The sequence below is a fragment of the Sturnus vulgaris genome, chromosome 3 (assembly GCF_052056855.1).
Source record: "Sturnus vulgaris isolate bStuVul1 chromosome 3, bStuVul1.hap1, whole genome shotgun sequence".
NCBI classification, from domain to species: domain Eukaryota; kingdom Metazoa; phylum Chordata; class Aves; order Passeriformes; family Sturnidae; genus Sturnus; species Sturnus vulgaris.
Window position 1 is genome coordinate 107,841,271 of NC_142245.1, and position 19,315 is coordinate 107,860,585.

Below are 19,315 nucleotides of genomic sequence, written 5' to 3' on the forward strand. Positions count from 1 at the left end.
GCTAATCCTGTTCCTCATTTTCATTAATGTTGGATCATTCATTTTCCTTTTTCTTTTTTTTCCTTTATTTTCCTTTCCTTTTCTTTTGCAACTGTTTTTGCATGAAAATGCAAAGTAGCAATAAACAGATTTTTCGTAAGACTTGCTTTAAGACTCTTCTCTTTCAGATCCAGTTAAAGTTTATAAGTTCAGTTATTTTAAAATCCATATTCTTCAGTTCCGTAAACAAAAATAATGGAGAAATATAATGAGGTGCAAAGCGATTTTCTAGCCCTCACTAATCAATAAATGCCAATAAAATGGGGATGGTGTAAGGTCCATAATTTAATTGTCTGCTGTTACCAGGTCACCACGAGACAGCAGCAGAAGCGGGGAGAAGCTGGAACTGGCCATGTCCAACCTCACTGCGGATGTCCTGGAGTTACTCCTGGAGTTTGTTTATACAGGTTCTTTAATCATAGATTCAGCCAATGCAAAAACACTACTGGAAGCTGCCAGCAAGTTCCAGTTTCATACTTTCTGTAAAGTCTGCGTTTCGTTTCTAGGTAAGTATCATTGCATCTTGTGAGGTTTTAAGATCTTGTGTTAAGGTTTATAAATCTGTCTTTGAACAACTCTTAAAAGATAGTGAAGAAACTCATGATGAAATAGAGTAAAATAAAGCATCATTAATTTGGTTTGTGATTTGAATTCCCAATGCTGGCACGATGGCAAGTGGAAAATGGTCTCAAAAAGTGAAGCTTGTTGCTTGAGTGGCAGCAGCTTTCACATCTTGTATAACCTATTTTGTTGAATCTTGTTCCATACTTGGAATCTTGATGACATTTTGTTTCCCAGAGGATGATCTCTGCATAGATACCAGGGTGTAGCACACAGGTTGTTTATAACTGACAGCATATTTTGGGTTCTACACCAGGCCAGCTTGGTCAAATACCAAAAGAGTGTGGAAGAGGGCTCCAGGGGAGGAAGAAGTCCTGCAAATCTGCAAAAAATTAAAGGCTGCATTGCAATATCTGCAATTTTCTTGCGTTTGTGAGAAAGTCCTTCTTTACATGTCCAGTGTTCTAGATTTAATGTTCCTGGGGTTTGTTGCTGCATGCAGAGCTGTGGCCTGATATCAGCACAAAGGTGGGTAGAAGGGAAGGTTGCTGTGCCCACGCCTGGTAACTGGTGTGCCCTGTGTGCACAGGGAGCATTTGTCTCAGTGAGGATCTACAGAGCAACATCTTTGCCAGTGCCTCAGTCCATCCTCATAACCACGAGAAACCCCTTCTTCTTGCCAGGAGCACCATGTCATCCTGCTCCTTTCACTTTCCCTCTGCTTTCCAGCAGAAAGTATTTCAAAGCAGTCCAAGATTTCCAGCTCAACTAAGCTTTACTGGCCTGAACAAGAGCCAGGCAGACCTGTCTGGCATGGCAGAAGAGAAGCCACAACTGCAGCTCAACTGAAACACAGTGGTTCGAATTGCACAAGCCACTCCTTCACTGTCATAGCTGTAATATCAGTTTATAAGACAGTAATAATTTAAAAATTAACAGAAATTTATTAATACCAAAAAATTGATCTTCATGTTATATGATGTGCTTCCCAGGTATAAGTACCAGATAACCTTTTTTTTTTTTTGGCATCTGATTTCTGCTTGAGCTTCCTCAACTCCCATCTTGGTGTGGGAGGAATCGTTCTCTGTGAAGCCCAAATAAATTGTAGGTTTTCCCTGGGCAGTTCTCATTTAAAATTTACATCTACTACTGGCAGATGAGAGTTTAGAAAATGTTGCACTCAAAAAACAAGAACAACAAAAAAACCCTCTAATGAGTCCAGTTTACTGCTGTGTTAATTTTCACTGCTAAGCCAGCCTGCTGGCCAGATGAGTGGTGTGACTGGGCTGGTACAATGCAGGCATCCGTAAAGAATCTCTGGCATTGTATTCCCCTTTCCAACTTTTTATATGCCCCTTATTTCAAAGTCTGTTCTCAAATGGGGGGTGCTGTTGATATTAAATTTATGCTTTGAAATCCCACCATGTAAACTGTGCAATTTGAATGAGGCTCTGGTTCTGGCATTGCTTGCTCCCAGCTTCTCTTCACCAGCTTTTTATAGTGATTAGATTTTACAGTCTTTCCAGAAACACAGGATATGTTAGAGTCGTGATATCACTGAAGATTTTCAGCCACAAAACCAAAATACATTTATTTCACTGAATCACTGTGAGAGTTCTCTTTTCTGATAGTTAATATTTTAATTCAGTGAACCATGTTATGGTGTGAAATAGTAGAGTTGGTTATAAGTTCAGTGATATATGGAGAGTCACTGGAACTTTGTATTCTCATTTGGAGAATTCACTGAGTGTAATTGCTTATTTTTATTTATAGCTGTGACTCGATTGCACTACAGAGACAGCAGAGCATTTGCCATCTGAAAAGTTTAGGGAAAAGCATTTTGTCTTCTCTGTGGCTGTGTTTTTATTTTTCACCTCAGCCACCTCTGCTCTATTCAAAGTAAAAGTGTGGTAAAAATCAGGGTTTTTTTTCGCTGCAGGGTTTCTGGAGGATTGACCAGTATAAACACTGAATCTTTCCCATCAGTGGCCATGTCTAAATAGGGAGAAAAGGGAAGTTCAAAGATGTAAAAGCCCCAAATTATTAAGTCTGTTCAGCATAGCACAGCACAATCAGAAGGAAGCAAAACAGAGGAAGTTCAGCTCATCCTATTTCATCCATGACGATCCAGGAGGATCCTGGCTTGGTGATGCCCAAGCAGCTTTTGTGTCTCTATCCTGGACCTCTCAGCAGCCTTGGGCAGAGGCACCGCAGATTTTCTTGCACTTTTTGGTGAAAAGATCTGGCAAAATGTGTCAGGAAAGTAGTTTCATTTCAATGGGAGATTTCTTAACCAGCTTCTCTGGGATAATTATAGCCATGTTCTCTCTCTTCCCCACACGCTGTCTCCTCAGCTTTTGTCTAGACCGGGAGAAATGAGAACAGTTTTGTGCTGATGCAATAATAGTGACAAGTTCATGCAGGCACCATATGATAACTGGGCAAATGTTTGCAAACTGGTTAGGATATTATAGGTATTTCCTGCACCCATTTGGCTGAAGACTTCAGCCTTTTGGGGTTTTTGTTTTTCTTTTTTGGTATTTGTTTTACACTGTCATCACAGTCATGGCTTAAGTTGGTTTCAGGTATTCACCAGTATCACAGTTTCAGTCCATGATGCATGGACACCCATCACAGGAGGGAACACGTTCTGAGCTTGTACTTCAGTCTGCTTCTGATAAATTAAAAGTACTCATCCTTAAGCCTAAAGAAGTTGGTGGAACCTGGTAGTTGCATGGACCAGAACAGGAAATAGCAGGAGCTCTGAATTTTCTTAGTCTCCTGTGCAAAGAGCACAAAATCAATGTTTGGAAAGAGTATTAGAGGGAGCAATGAGAAAAGCTGAATGATGGACCAGTGATGAGACCTGCATTCCTCAGGCACCTGAGGAAAGAAGAGGCCTTTATCATCCTTAGGAATTTAAGAGGAAATATTATGGTCAATTTATTTGTTCATTCAAGGTGGAGAATTTTGATCCAGCTGGAGAACTTCATTGCCTAGCCCTGGAGAAACTATAATATATACATTTCATATAAACTATGTATAAAACTTCAACTATATCTGGAGACAGGAGAAAGGAGTAAGACTCTCATGGGGAAGGGAAATCTTTTGGACAATTCATTAGACAATGAATGCATCTGAAAGTCTTCCACCTATCTCCCATCTTCACATGCTTTTTGACACTAGTAGCAATACCCGAGGAGTAAGTTTCCCATCGGAATGTACACAGAGTATCACAAGGAATATGTATTTTGTGGTGTTTTTGGTGATATCCAAACCATAGTTTAGAAAGCATCTCTGAAAATACGGTGCTTAATGCACGTAAGAGAGGATTTACAAGTGAGCTTCCATCGTGCTGTTACCACAATCTCACTGAGTAATCCTTCCTGCATACCATTTCTCTCTGGTGTTATCTCAAGTGTCCCCACTCTCAGAAGTGCAGTTGGAGCAGTCTGCCTGGCTGATTGTCTCCTGATGATGCTGCACAGGATCCCACTCCAAAGTCACATCTTACACGGTGGAAAATACCAGCTGCTGATCTGCATTATTGTGACACGCATAGCAACAAATATGCTGTCCAGCACTGTCTCAAACCAGTGAGAACCTACAAGATTACATTTGATATTCCTAAAGTCCACTCACGAGTCTGTTATAAACTGTCCTTGAGGACTGGGAATAATTTAGCAGCCAGCCTTGTGTTCTGAACAGAGACAAGGTGAAACTTCACAAAAATGGGTTGTTACAAGCCCAGTGTCACTGTGGCAAAACAATTATTGTAAACATGCCAGTGTCCAAAGGAACACAACTCAGGAGCAGACAGAGCAGAACTGGTCCTTAGCTGTCCTTGTCATTCCAGCATTGACAAGTACCCCTGGATTGTAGTCATTTGGGATGAGCTATATTATATAGCTGAAGTCTATGTCTAAGTGGTCATGTAGGCTCCTGTTATAGTCATTGAAGAGTAACAGGCATTGATAAGGCAGAGTTCTGCTTATTCTGGAGTTGTCATCCAAAATAATACCAGGGTGATCCAGAATATTACCAGATTTCTACTTGGAATTGCTTGTTTATGGGTGTGCAAGGATATTAATGTGAATGCAGAGTTGCACCACAGACAGCTGAATTCGAGAGACAACCAGTCTTGCTGCCAAATTTTGAGTCAGAGCTGAAAAATGGGGGGATGAGGTGATGTCTTCATGTTCATAGGATAGAGATTTTCCATATCTCCTACAGCTGCTGTCCCAAGGTCTGTCCTGCTCTCCGGCAGTGAATCTCTCTAGTTCACGTGCCAGTGCCTATCTTAAACAGATGTTGCTGTGCTCACCTTGCTGTGGTGCACATCACATAGAAGTGAAGTGCAGAGAAGTGTTGTCACCAGCCTCCAGCACATCCCCTAATTCCACAGCTCCCTGGGACCCCTCTCCACAATAGTTCCTGAATCAGACAGGGACATCATTGGAATCTGCCACTGAGGGTTTCTCAGGGAAGAGGAGAGAGTAAAGCTCCAAGGGCCAGCATGGACCTGCTTGGATCAGTGTACCAGGTTGCATCAGTCACCCAGTGTTGTTAGAGCTGGAGAAACCTGTACAGATCAGAATAAATCAGTTGTGAACAGTGTTTTTTTCTGTCCCACACCACAGGCTCAGCTGGAAACAATATGGGGATCTCTCCCGATAGAGACAAACCCAGTCCTCTGAAGAGAAAGACTCTTGAAAGTCTTTACTATCATGTGCTGCTTAATGAGTCAAAATTGATTATTCCCTTCATTATTAACCCTGTGAAGATAAAGTGGAACAGTGGCATATTGGCCTTTGACTTGAGAATTTGCCAAGAAATTATGAGTTTTGGGCTCCATTAGATGATTACTTTACCCCAAGCCATATGTACACCATGAAACTGTGCCAGCAGACAGAAGCAAGAAACCTGGAAGAGGTTTTTGGTCTTCTGGGGTTTTTTTGTGGGTTTGTTGTTGTTGTTGTTGTTGTTTGGGATTTTGGTTTGGTTTGGTTTTCGTTTTGGGGTTTTTTGTTGTTTCTTATTATTTTTTCTCTTTTTTTTAAAAGAAAAAAAAATGGTAGCTTTGGGCTTCATAGCTATCAGTTTACAACCCGTCTCTGGGCAGTCTTTGAGTGACAAAATCTACTGACAGCAAACAGTGCCGCTAGTGCAGTCAGCTTGAGGAAATGGGCTCCTTGGAGTCAGTACAATCAACTGATGCAAAATGAGATAACCTACTTTTGAGACTGCTGGATCTGTAAAAGAAAATAAGAAGAGTTAGGAGGGGAAGAAAGCAAAACAAACCCAGAAAACTCCTAATCTCATGTCAGGTTAAAAAAAAAAATAGAAAAAGGAGGTTCATAATCCCATTTTATTAAAAGCCACATATAGATAGCGTGCAGGTTTTCAATCTGATGAAGGGAGAAGCTGGGTGTAGGGAAGAATCCCTGAGCATTTCCAGCAGAAGCAATCTGATGAGAGCTTTGTTTGAAGAGATACGGGGCTATTGCACATTCCTGTCCAGTGCTCTGTCATAGTGCACTAGGATATGACACTGCCAAACGTGATAGGCTTCTCTGACAGCACAGGAGCCTGCCACTGGTACCGATGCCTTTGTGATCTGCTGCAGTCTTCCTCTTATTACTTTTTTCATTTTTAGTCCTGTATCTTAAAAGAATATATCCTTCTTATTAGTAGTGGCTTGGTTAACAAAAGCTGTGAAGAATCTGAGAGTTCCTCTTATAAATGTCTAAAATTGGTAGTTTTTTCTTCAAAATAGCTGGAAAGGAAAAAAAGTACAGTCAAATGTATGGTGTAGCACACTTCTAACGCAAAGCTACACACTGTGCTGCTGCTTCTGTTTGCTGGGAAGGAGATAATGCTGTCTCCTCTGTGCATGATTTTCTTTGAAACCCACTACACAACGTTTAACAGAAGGCGTTAGTATAATCTGTGTTTTGCATAAGGGATGTCATCACATTCAGCAGCAACAAAGTTCCTTTGAAAAAAAAAAAAAAAGAGGGGGGAGGATTTTTTTTTTTTTATTTGAAGTAGCTTAGTAGCTGAACAGGGCAAAAATTATCATAAAATGACTGCAGCATTCTCAGAAATGTCCTTAGTGCTGTTTGCATTTATTCTTAAGTGTCTGCACTGGCGTTTACATCTTTGCTGTTCCTTAAAGCAACATTGTAGGCGGTAGGAACAGCAGCAGTCTCTTGGCTGGCTTCCCATCCCTTGGGAAGCCCCAGATACTGTTATGTCAGTAGGTTTCCCCAGTGCTTTGTGGAGGCTTACACAAAAAGCAAACTCAGAAAGTGCATTTCTCTCCCCATCTCCAGCTCACTTTTTAGGCAGACTTTGATTTTTGTACTTTAAACCCCAATTCCAAATTAACCCAGGGTGCTGCTTCTAGTTAACTCCCTGAAATTAATTAGGGTTTGAGGTTTGTCTATGGCACTTATTTTTCTCATGATCTTGGAACAAACGTGAATCTTGCTTTTAATAATTCTCAATTGCCTTTTTTGTTTGTTTTTTTGCCCTTTTTAGAGAAACAGCTGACTGCTAGCAACTGCTTAGGAATATTAGCCATGGCTGAAGCCATGCAGTGCACTGAACTATACAACATGGCCAAAGCTTATGCCCTGCAAATTTTCCCAGAGGTGGCAAACCAAGAAGAGATCCTTAATATCTCAAAAGACGACTTCATTTCTTACATGTCCAATGACAGCCTGAACACCAAAGCAGAGGAGCTGGTGTATGAAACAGTGATAAAGTGGATTAAGAAGGACGCTGCAATCAGAGCTCAGGTAAAAAATAATCTCAGCAGCCTCACTCTGCTCTGTTCCCCTGAATGCCTCTTTTAGAATAGAAACCATCTCCATGCAAGTTTAAGCATATGGGTGTGTGGGAGATGGGATGGGAAGTTCAGATAAAAAAAAAGGCAAAGGGAATGCAGGCTATACACAAAATGTATGTAATTTCAAAATCTGATCCCTACACCTGATCATTTAGAATGAAAATCTCATTTGTGACATGCATGGTACAAAGATGGGGCTTCCAGTTGCTGACTGTAGGCTCAGTCAGAGATAAATTGAGAAGAATTATAGTTTTGTGAGATGCTGCTTTAAGGGGATGCATTTTAGTAACAGCAGGAAATAAAAAATCTGTCAGAAAATCTGTATTTCTTTTGATGCCACATACTGAATGAGTATAACTGCAGTTCATAAAATAAAGATTCTGTATCTTTATTAGCTGCTTAGATAATTCCTTGGGGTTTATATATTTATAGTTAGCCTTTCCTCAAGCATATGAGTATGCAGTCTGCTCTTGTCTAAAGAAACTGAATCTGTAACTTTGCCTGGTGCTGTCTGCAGATAATGCTAGAAGCAGTGACTGGAGGCTGGTGATTGTCCTTGGGACCAGAAGTCATCCCTGGTGATTCCTAAAAACCTGCTTTCCTTGAGTCAATTCTGTGGTCTGAACCCCACACCTCTCCATTTGGAGGCCAGTTCTCTGCACAGACACTATAAGAGAAAGATTGTTTTCCCCTTCTTTGGAGGCCACAGTTGTTTCTGTTGACCTCCAGTCTCAGTTTTGGCTGTTTCAAGGTGGACAGTTGCTCATGGACCACACTGTATCTCAGGGAGGTGCTTGGCCATGTTGCTGATGCTCTCCCACATCATGACAGCCTGTGCCTTCTTGACTGAAATGTGTATTCAAGCACCTAAACATGCAGTTGGATGTTAAATGTGTCATTGAATGTGATCCAGAGCAGCTGCACATCCACACCTCATCTCTAAAGGGGGAGAAATAAGAATTCTTGCTCTCCCCAAGCTGCTGGATAAGGGCATTAAGGACAGTGGGGTCTTGCATGCCAGGCCAAGCCTTGCTGCCTGTGCTGCTTCACCAGCTGATCTCCTGGTCCCTGCCAGAGCCTGCAGCCCCCAGGGCTTTGCTCCTGCCCTGTGTGCCCAGGAGCTGTGGCTCAGCAGGACATTTCTGTGCTGGGGACCCCTCCCACATTCTGACCACCTCCTCCGTGTGCCAGCAATGCCATTTAGCATTGCCTATTTTGTTATTGCCTAAAACATTTACACAGTATCATGGATTTACTGAAATGCACACCTTTTTGTCTCTCGATGGCCTTGAAAAACAGAGTTTTACAGAGTGTTTCCCTGAGTGCTTGAAGTTTGATGGCTCTGTGCCACTCTGAACTGAACACGGCCTCAGGGACTATTCCCAGGGGCTGGAGTTCAGGAACCCGGCAGCAGGAGCCTGTTTGCCTGGTGCCAACAGAAGGTGTCACTCAGCAGACAGTCTGGGCTATGTTCTCAAAACTGTGGTTTTAAATATTTCCTTCTGCATCCTGCTGAGGCAATATTGGGAATTTGTTTTTTTAAGTGGAGGTTTTTCTTGCTGCCACCACCGCCATCCCCTCCTCTCTTCCTTTCGTGTTGCAGTTGCTTTTCTAGGCTTTTTTTATTCCCAAGTTTCCTTCCACTCTGTACTGGTTCTGCAGTGCTTTTGTAGTTTATGATGGCAGTTTTATTTGCTTCTCCAAATTTCTCTGTGGTGCTTTGGTTTCATGCATTACTTTACAGGAGCTTTTAATTTTTAATTTGTATTTATCCAGAGATAAGAGTTTTGAATAAATTTCTGTTAAAGATACCAAGAAGAAACTATTTTCCTGCTCAATCCTACCACTAAGCTAGTTTATTTAAATAGTAGCTCTCACTTTTCTTAGTACTCTGTGCACTGCTTGATCTATTATAAAGCTCTTAGTTAAATAGGTACTTATTTTTTAAAAGCAGGAGTTCACGCTTACCATGAAAAGTACCATCTTTGCAATAATGACTTCTGCATTTTTAGAGCCTGGGAACAAATAGCTTCCATGGTGAATAGGAGGGAAGATAGACCTGAATAATCTTATTTCTAATGAAGATGATGATGAATAAAAATTTGTGCATGGTGTGCAGCACGGCCCACCGTGCCAAGAGCTGCCCAAGATGCACAGGCTGCTCAGAGCTTTGGAGAACTGGGCAACCATGGCAATGTTGAGCCTTCCTGCAGGAGTTGTGCATGGATATTTTTATTTTATTCACAGTTTGGAGATAGATTCTATGAGCTGCCTTTGGACACTTTGGGGTGGAGGACACCAGGATTGTTGGGGTGTCTTGGGAGGGTTGATGGATGCCATGAATTGCAGCAGTCCCAAGACGTGACTCCAGCTCTACTGCACTCCTCAGGTGACCCGGTCTGGTTTTATTTCTCTGTCCCAGAAGTAGTGCTGGCGGTTAAATCATTCAGGGCATGGATTTCCAGAGCCTCTTTCTTTATAGTCCCCCCATCTCTCTTTACCTTGACAGTTCAGGCTCTATTGTCACATTTTTATTTTCAATAGCTCCAATGGCAGGTAACTAAAATGCCTCTTTGGCAGCTTTTTCCAAGTCCTGCATTGGTGATTCTCCCAAAGGTGGAGGTCTGGCACAAACAGGGAAAGGGCTGTGCTCTTCATCTCACCTGCATGTCCATCTTCCCTGGCAAGCCTGGCAGGGGCTCTCTCAGCAGAGACAACCCCGCAGAGGAGCTTCACTCTGAATCTGCACCCTCTGCCCCCGGGGCAGCTGCAGCCCTCCAGAACTCCTTGTGCTGTAATGGCTTTGTGTCACTCTGCAGTGCCTGGGGACAGTAAATCTCACCACTTGTGTTCCCCCACCGCAGCCTCATGCCGTGCTCTTACAACAACTTATCCATCACTGCCTCCCCTCCTGCCAAATCCCCTGCTGAAAGCCTCTGGGAAGGAGATTTTCAACGGAGCCTCCTGTTCTCCTGGAAGGGCGTTGTTTGCTGTCTACCTGCTCTTCTCTGCCATTCTAAAAGCTTTTCTTCAGATGTCTGACTGTTTCTGCTTTTGTTAATTCTTTCCCACCAGGCTGGAGGGCAGTGACAGGGAAGGAAGCAGGATTTTCTTGGAAGGCAAGTTGAAAAGCTGTGCTCTGGCTGATGTTTAATTGTGCACATTGTGCTCATATGAACAGTGCTCATAAAAGTGCTCTGTGACATTACAAAAGACAGCATCTGAGCCTTGTTACAAAGAGAGAACAGCAGTGCTTTAAGGGTTGCTGATCATCTGCATAAGACAAAGAGGCAGTTCATGTTAAACCAAGATTTGGTAAATAATTGTATCCCCCTAGTGTGTTGAAGCAGTGCCCCAGCTCATATGGTAACGTTTATGAAGCTGGTTTAGTGCTGCACTTTAAAACTTGTCTGGCCAGAAAAAGCAGCCTGTGAGGTGAGGTCAGGACTAGTAGGTAATTTCCTGTGCCAGTGGACACAGAGCACTGGTTGCAGGAGTCCTGATTGCTGTCACTGAGTGCAGAGCCTGCATCTGACTGATACATCTGGGGAAGCTGAATCTACTCTTTTTTTCCTATTTATTTCTCTTCCTGACTGATGGACGAGATTGTAGGGTTTATCTTAACAGTTATCCCCTTGATAAGCTTATTACAACTCCAGCGAACTCATGCAAAAAATATATTGCATAATGGAGGCTTTGCTGTCTGAAATCAGCACGGTCTGAGCTGCCTGAACGAGGAAAGATTTCTGCCAGGCCCCACACAGTCTTCACTTGAGCACATCCCCCAGCTCAAGGCCTGCATGGCCTTGGGCAAGCTGTTTCACCTTTTTGCCCCCATTTCTTACCCTATAAGCTGGAGGGAAGTGATGCTTCCCATGAGGGCTGTTGGGAGGACTCCGTGGATAATGAGCCACACTGTCCACGGGTACTGATGACTGCCAAAGCTGCTCAGAGCTGCAGTCATGCCCAGTGTCCACATGAGATGGGAAAGATGGGAAGTGGCTGGATGTGTAGCAGTTTGCTGCCTGTCCAAACCATAGACATACCAAAGCTCACTGGAAATATTCCCACTTTCTCTTCCAAGTCCAAAGTTGTATGTTTTCACTGAAATAAAAAACACACTACTATGTTTATTAATTACAGAAAGCCTGGGAAAACAAATCCTCATTACATGAAGCTTCCCCTTCACCCTGAGGGACAAAACATGAGGAGAGGGAAAACATTTCAACAAGCTGCCCAGAGAAGTGCTAGAAGAGAGGCAGATACTGCAGTGATGAACAAAGGAGAAGAGGCTCAGATGAATGACAGCCACCTTTCACTGCACTCTGCAAGGATATAATCATGTGCCCTTTTTCCAAACCTTTAAAATCACGGTGTCCAGCAGCCATACAAAATGTCTCCACCATTAACAAGCTTTTTATGAACTTGAGTCCTCAGAGGCAGATTTATCTAAACAGCATCTTCATGGTGTCTGAGAACCAGAGATGCGTAGACAAATTTGAGGTAATTTAGAGAAGAGCAACACAAATGATTAAAAGACTGAAGGAACTGATGTGAGAAAAAAAAAAGATTAAAAGATGTGAATATGCATGACTTGGCCTAATGACAGCTAAAGAGGGATAAATGTCTGCAAGTGTTTGAAGCCCCAAGGAGGGGTGTTGCCTGGAAGGATGCATGGGAATAACAACAGTAAGGACCACTGGGTTGAATTTGAGCCTCGGCAAATTAGTCTAACACTAAGCAAATTACTCTAACACTAAGAAAACACAAAGCCCACCTCTAAGCCCTGTATCTGTCAGTGAGGGCAAGAAAAAGTGATGGAGAGAAGGAGAAGAGGATTTATGTCAAAAAAGCTACAAATGCCCAGGAGTTATTTTGGCAGTGACAGAGAGTGGCAGTTTGAAGGCAAGACGCTACATAGGAAAAAGGGTTGGTGACTGTGAGAGAGAGCACAAGGAAGATCAGGCACATTTTAAAGAACCTCCATGCAGAAGAGCAGTTTGCTTCAGGAAAATGGAGAATCTGACAGGTAATAATGACAATTCCAACTCTTCTCTGTGATGGCAAGGAGGTAATGATAGAAGCTGATACCAAATACCAGCATGTACAAATTACTTAATTCACCATAATAAGAAATTAATTTATCAATCAATGTACTCAAAGGTATAAAGTTGCAGCAAAGAGTGTTGGAATAAATGTGAAAAAGGATGCTTCCAAGGGAGCCTAAGTGAATTAGGCACTAACACTCTATAACACTTCAATTAGACTTCTTTGAAAAGCCCACACTACCCTAGTGCTTTGAAATCCATTTGTGGGAAGAGCAGACAAATGCAGAAAGATGCCATAATGAAAGTACAAGAAGCTTCAATTTCTCTGAAAGTGAAGAACGCAAGGGATGAGCAGTAACCCCTGTGATTTCCCGGGGATGGGCTGCTCAAAGAGCTCCAATTTGAATGAAGCTTTTGCAGACACTCAGCTCCTATACGGGCTTACAGAGGGAGAAGAAAAGGCAGCAGCACAAATAGAATCAGTGCAGGAACATGCCCTTAGCTATATATTGGAGGAAGAAACTGCATTTAATAAAAAAGAGGATGCAGGTGACATTAGCAGCTCCTGAAATTCCCTCTCTACTAAACTTTTAAGTTTTTTTAAAGGGATACCCTTGACAGAAAATCTACAGGAATTATTTCTCTAAAGTTTTAATTGGTTTGAGGAACTCCCTTGTCTCTCAGTCTGATCAGTCTCTTCATTTGTGGCTTTTCCAACACATTATCCTGTTTTTTACAAAATCTATCTTTGCTGTTGCTGAAGCAACGGCCTTAAAAAGACCTACATCCACAAGCAGCTCCTCACAAGTGCTCCCTTGCCTTGTGCTGCGTGTGGCCCCAGCATTCAGGACCAACCTCCAGAAACAAAATTGTTTTATATTATAGTCAAGAAGGATTTTAGAGAGTTATGGCACATAGATTCACATGCCACTGTGTTGTAGGGATGGTGGCATCAGGAGTTTACTTGGTTCTATGAAGCACCTGAGAAGCTGCAGCTGTCTTGTTGTTGGCAGTGTGCTTTTGAGGTGCATTGCTTGCTGTGTTTGAATAGGTGACTTCCCATAAGCAAAAGAAACACCACTTAGCCCTGGTACCCTTTGGGGGAACTTCGAGGGGTTATTTCATAGAGTTTAGCAAGCAAGAGAATGCATGGTAAGAGCGAGGCTTTTTTTAGTCCTTAGTATCAGGCAGATTCCAAGTGTGATGGATGAATGATTTATCTTCCTGTGCATTTAAAAGCCTCTCATCATATTACTGCTGGAAATACCAACCCAAGAGCTGCTTTGCAAACAGCTCGGAGAGCAGGACAGCCGCTCGCTGGTGACATTACAGTGTTTAGTCAGCTGTGCTGCCATAAAGATGTCACGTTGAAACCTGATTGCAGGAAGACAGAGGGGCTGCTCTTTCCTTCTTGCTGGGCATGAGATTTATGCACATGGCATCCTGCCACCGAGCCACCAGCTGAACCCAGTGCCTGCAAACCAGATTTTCTGCCGCAGGTTTATCTCATGATATTAGGAGGCTGTTGGCTGACATGCTACCAAGCCTTTGGGTTTAATCTGAAGGCAGGATTGCAATTCCAAGAAGTCAATGTGGGTGATTAGTAAGTACTCCAAGTGCAGCAGAAAGCTTAGTTGGGCTTGGATATGACCTTGGGTGTAGGAATGTGTAGGAGTTTACTGGAAACTCAGTGTGTCTTTGTAATACCCAGGGGTTAGTCCCTCATTGCACAAGTCCCCTCATTACCAAGTGGCAGGGCAGCATTGGGAAAATCTAGCCAAAAAAGGGCTTATTTCTGAGAATGGCAAAGCAGTGCACCAACAACTTTGGCTTCCCCAAACCAGCTAGTTCCCTGTTGGGCTTGCATTTGGAAAATCAGAGATGGCAATATTTTGAATATCAGGTTGGGTAAGCTGTGGGCTAAGCCTGGTTTGGGCTGGAGATGGTGGTGGGGAGGGACCACTCATGTCACTTTTCCAGCATGCCAGCTTGAAAGGCCACTATGCCACATCCCCAGCTGTCATCATCGGCACAAGTCACTGGGCAGTGTGTTACCTGGCCACAGCCAGGTGTTTTTTAATTAGCATGTCCTATTCTCCTCTGAAGGAGTCTAATGCAGTGGGGACTTGGTTCTACTTCAGATCTGCCCCCAGTGGCTTCCTCCATCCAAGGAAGTTCTTGCTCTCACACTGGGACAGTGCACAACATGAGGCGAGACTGAACCCGGGGCTCCTGTGAGACAACATAAATCTCCTTCAATGCAAATCAAATATATTCCTACTTCATAATGTCTTGAAACTATTGCAATTATGCATAAAGGGCTGAAACAGCAGTTTATTGGAGCAAAAACCTACTGTAATGTGGGTAATCTACCTTCTATATTTGTATTTCTAGCTGAAGCCTCTTTCTTTAGGCAGAAAGCACAAAGGGGCCTTTGTAGGGTGAACAGTAAACTAGAGAGGCAGATGAATTATAAGGCATAGGGGAAATATTATTTTGACCTCTTTGGGCATTACTTCAAAAATGTTAAAAATCTTGAGAACTTTCCAGTAGAGCATTTAAGGAGCAGGAAATATGACTCTGTAGCAGTAGACATACTTCCTTTAAAACCTAACTGTATAGTGTTGTGGCCCAAGTCTGTGCAGGAGTGCAGTGAGAGTCCTTTTGGAGAATACTTGTGAGGATTTTACTGGATTAGAGATTTGAGAATTAGAAGATTATTTTAAATGTGATATTGAAGTGGGTTTTGTAACTGAGACTGTGAAGATGCCAGAACAAAGCCCACTTGCAAGCAAGCATTCATAATACTGATGTAATCAGTAGGAGAAAAAATGTCATAAAAAGTGTAGCAAAGTAAATGTTCTCACTCAAACTACCAGTCAGGAATAAAATAAAAAAAAATTAGAGGCTTTTGTAGTCTAATTTGCTCAAGCACTGGCCTGCCTAATGAGATGGGAGTAACTTGTGTGTGAACAGATTATTGAGGAAAGGCTTGAATAGGTCAGCATCAAGGTACAGCTGGTCATGTTGACCACATAGTCCTTGGAGTCAACACTGGCCCAGTGGTAACACTTAGGCTTCCTCATAGCATGATCAGAACTTTCTGAGCACACCCAGGACAAATGGACACAAAAATTCCCGCCAGAGGCTAGAATTAATTGCCCTCCAATTTGGATTGACATATGGTTGTTGACATCTTAGCGTGCCATGGTGTGAGGCATAGTCTGAGGAACACAATCCATTTCCCAGGAGCTGATGGCTCACAGTTGTGGCCCAGAAGGGGACATTGATACTCTCTGCTTCCCCTGGTGCTCAGTGCATCCTCTCAGCTCACATTGCTCTGGGGACTGTTAAGTGCATTGACTAAATCCCTCTTAATTATAACATGAGTTTACATGTCTGGCTGACAAGTAAATACTTGGCTTGTATGAACTCATTTATGTGTCTGAATCTAGAGCTGAATCTCTCCCTGGAAATGTTTGGTTAATTAGGTAAAGAAAAGATCTCTGAAGATTTTTCTCTCCCTGTTTCATATGAAACACACTTGTGATTGCAGACTGGTGGAAGATCCTGCTTTCTATTCAGCCACTGCAATCAGTGAAAAATCACTGAAATATGTGCTTTGAAGCAGGACAGATAGCATCTCTTAGAAGCCTCTGCTCTGCTGTGTCCCCAGTCACTGTCTACAAAGACTTTGCTCGTGTGGCAGCAGTGCCCTGACTCCTGCAGAATTACTCTGGCCATTCACAGGATATCTGACAGCATCACTCAGCAGGGACTTTATGGATGAGATTTTCTGCTGGTGCAAAACCTGAGCAGATCCCTTCACCCAACAGGAGCTACAGTGAGGTTCACATCACCTGAAAAAAAACCAGTCCTGATGGTGCTCAAAAACTTTCCTAGCATCTTAAACAATAAATATTTAGATTTTTGCATAATGATGTCCATTCTCAAGGAGCCTGAGGTGTGGTCCTACATGTTTATGAGTTGATAACTCCTAATTTTAGGCCCAGAAATATAATATTCTCTCCTTCACCCTGGGGTGTAATGCGGGCTATAGAGTAGTCATAAGTGACAAAGTCCTGAGAAATAGTTCTGCTTGTCCAGCCAGCACCTGCAGCCAAGCAGGGAAAAGAAAACATCCCCAGGGTTATAGGCACAACCCACAACTCCAGGGACCCAAGTTGGGTGAATTTGGCAACGTGCCCTGTACATGTATTCTGCTGCTTTAGTGATAACTGGTAACATCAGTTGGTGCAGTAGATGTTTCATAGCTGTATAAGGCACAATGGAAAGACAAGAGAGAATGGAGAGCAAATAACAGATGGTAAGGAGGTTGAAATGCTTTATGGTGCTTATTCCAGTCTTAAATGAAAAGGATAATAGTAGCAGGATATTTAGTACAATCATAGCTAACAGAGCTGGGAAGTCTTCATAAGGGAGAATCCAAAAGAAAAAGGCTGCTGATTGCCTAAATCACTTGAATATTCTTAAATCAGTGAGGCTAAATGAAATTCACCCTTGACTATAGTGCTTAAAAGAGCTGGTGCGAAAAGAGGTTGCTTTATAAAAGCTTCTCCTGTCTCGTGGAGACGCTGCCATGGTTCGTACTCCTTAAATCCCTTGGTGAAAAACACTGCAATTCTATGTACCCTTAATGCTCTCAGCACCAAGCCCGAGTCTTGGCTGCGTGTGGTCGGGCACACACAGACACACACACAGAGCCAGCTTTCTGTAGCTGTTTGAGCAAAGGGAAGAATAAGAGTGAAAAGTGACATCGGTTTTGATATGTGACATCAGCTTTCAAGCTGATGAAAGGGAGCAACATGTTCTAATTATTATTCCCCTTCAAAATAAGCCACAAGCTCAGACAAAAGAGGAGAGAAAGGAGGGGAGGAATCCAGGAGAGAAACAGAATCACATTTTCTCACTTATCTAATTAAAGCGAGGTGGGCGAGAGGGAGAGCTCGCTGTGCTCAGGGAGCAGTGCTGCCCCATTTATTCAGGGAAAGGTGGGAAATGGAGGCAGTAACTCCACTGGGCCCATGGGAATTGTTCCATCCCTGACAGAAAAGAGCTGTTCTCCCAGTGCTAATTGGCAGTCAGCATTTGGACATGGTAGTAAGTGGAACGCCGTGCCCCCATGCAGTGGCACACCTGTCTGTGCTGGTGTTTGTGTTGTGGCTGCTTCCAGAACAGACCAGCCTCGGGACTGCCAGGGGCAGCTCTGGCATGTCCCACCACTCCAAGGGAAGGTGCTGGCTCCTGTGTACACTCCATGTGTTTTACAACTTTATTTAAACTGCCCTTTAGCAAGTTGTACTATTTCCTGAGCAGCCTGTAGTGGGAATTAACCTCCCCCGTGGGATTGTGTCGCTCATCCGCAGTGTACCCTCTCTCTGCATTATTCCCTGTCCCGATGCCACGTTTCGTCTTGGCTCCCGTGTAAGGTTAAACGCCTCCAACCTTCTTAAAAAAAGCACTTCCTGAAGTCAGAGCTTTGCCACCCACTGCCATATGTCCACTGCTCCCTCTCTTACAAGGTAATGACATTAAGATATCTGCAGCCAAGTGCCTGACATTTGTGGGGAAGGAGCAGCCGTTGTACCTCCTAGAAAGCACTCCGAAATGGATTTCAGCAAGGGAGGAGTGTCTTCTTTTATGTTTTGAGGTTGATGAGGTGATCTCAAGCCCTACTCGGCTCTGTGCCACACTAGAGGTAATAGGAAGGAGTCAGGAATGTACTGCTCATGGGGGTGGTTTTTTCCCAGAAGAGAAGCACTGTCACTTTTCTGTGTTTGGTGTTTTGGTGTTTTGGTGTTTTGGTGTTTGCATCACCAAACAACTTTTTTTATCCCCAAATAATTTCAGAGTGGCCAGGCTTCAAGTCTTTAGGCTGTACCTAAAATTGTCAGCTCTAGTGTTGAGGAGAACTGATAAGCTGGGGACTGGGAGTCAGCCTGAAACCCTTCATCTCCTTGGGGCCACAGATCTGCAGGCACAAGTGGGGCTCAGCTCCCAACAGGTTGTTGCATTTTTGCTTTGGCAGAGCTTGAAACATGCTGATGTGGCTCTCCAGTAGGAGAGCAGTGTGAATTTGGAGGAGACATCCTTTGTTTTCCTTCTAAATTAAGCCTGCTTCTTCAGTTTGGGTGGGGGAAGGGAAAGTCTTAGAAGCACTCACAGATGTCACTGCATCCCTCACCTGCTTGGCCAGCCCGTTACCCAGTTCAGGACATATCCCTACCCTCCCTTCTCATTGTGCCCCTGCTCCGTTCCCATTCCTGCTCCTGCTCCTGCTCCTGTTCCTGCTGTGACTTGGCTCTCACACCCTGCGAGGACAGGCATGCTGCTGAAAAAGAAAGAAAGAGCCAAGTGGCTTCTGGAAGACCAGAGGCATCTGCAGGCCAGCAGATGCTGCTGGCGCCCAGAGTTTCTTGGGACCAGCACGGACCTCAGGAATATTTATTTGCATCCTGGCCTCAATCCCAGTTGGGATCTTAGGATGCTTCTGCTGTATGAATATTTATTGCAACAGATGATTATCTTTTCTTGCTGCTCACCCTTAGTTTGCATCCTGTTTGTGTGCCTTGCTTCTGGAGTTACATTTTTTCCCATTGCTCTGCTTTTCACTGTATTCTCATGCAGTGTTGTGATATATCCAGCTATACATAAAAAAGAATAATCTGGGGATGGACTCCTGCTTTTTCGATTGCAATTTTGTGTCTTGGGGTTTTGTTCTCCTTTTAGCCATGTTTGGTGGCAGACAGCTTCATTTGCTCAGGTGTCCTTTACCCTCTGAGGTTTAATGTAT

The 19,315-nt window shown here is 43.3% G+C and overlaps 1 protein-coding gene across 3 annotated transcripts in view; it reads left to right on the forward strand.

Annotated features, from left to right (window-relative positions):
- Positions 1-19,315, forward strand: part of KLHL29 (kelch like family member 29) — a 387,747-nt gene that overhangs the window by 331,227 nt on the left and 37,205 nt on the right. For all 3 annotated transcript variants that reach the window (XM_014872970.2, XM_014872968.2, XM_088162465.1), the window contains 2 exons: positions 346-545; positions 7,144-7,403. In XM_014872970.2, coding sequence (XP_014728456.2) covers positions 346-545; positions 7,144-7,403 — 460 coding nt within the window. The remainder of the gene's footprint in view (positions 1-345; positions 546-7,143; positions 7,404-19,315) is intronic.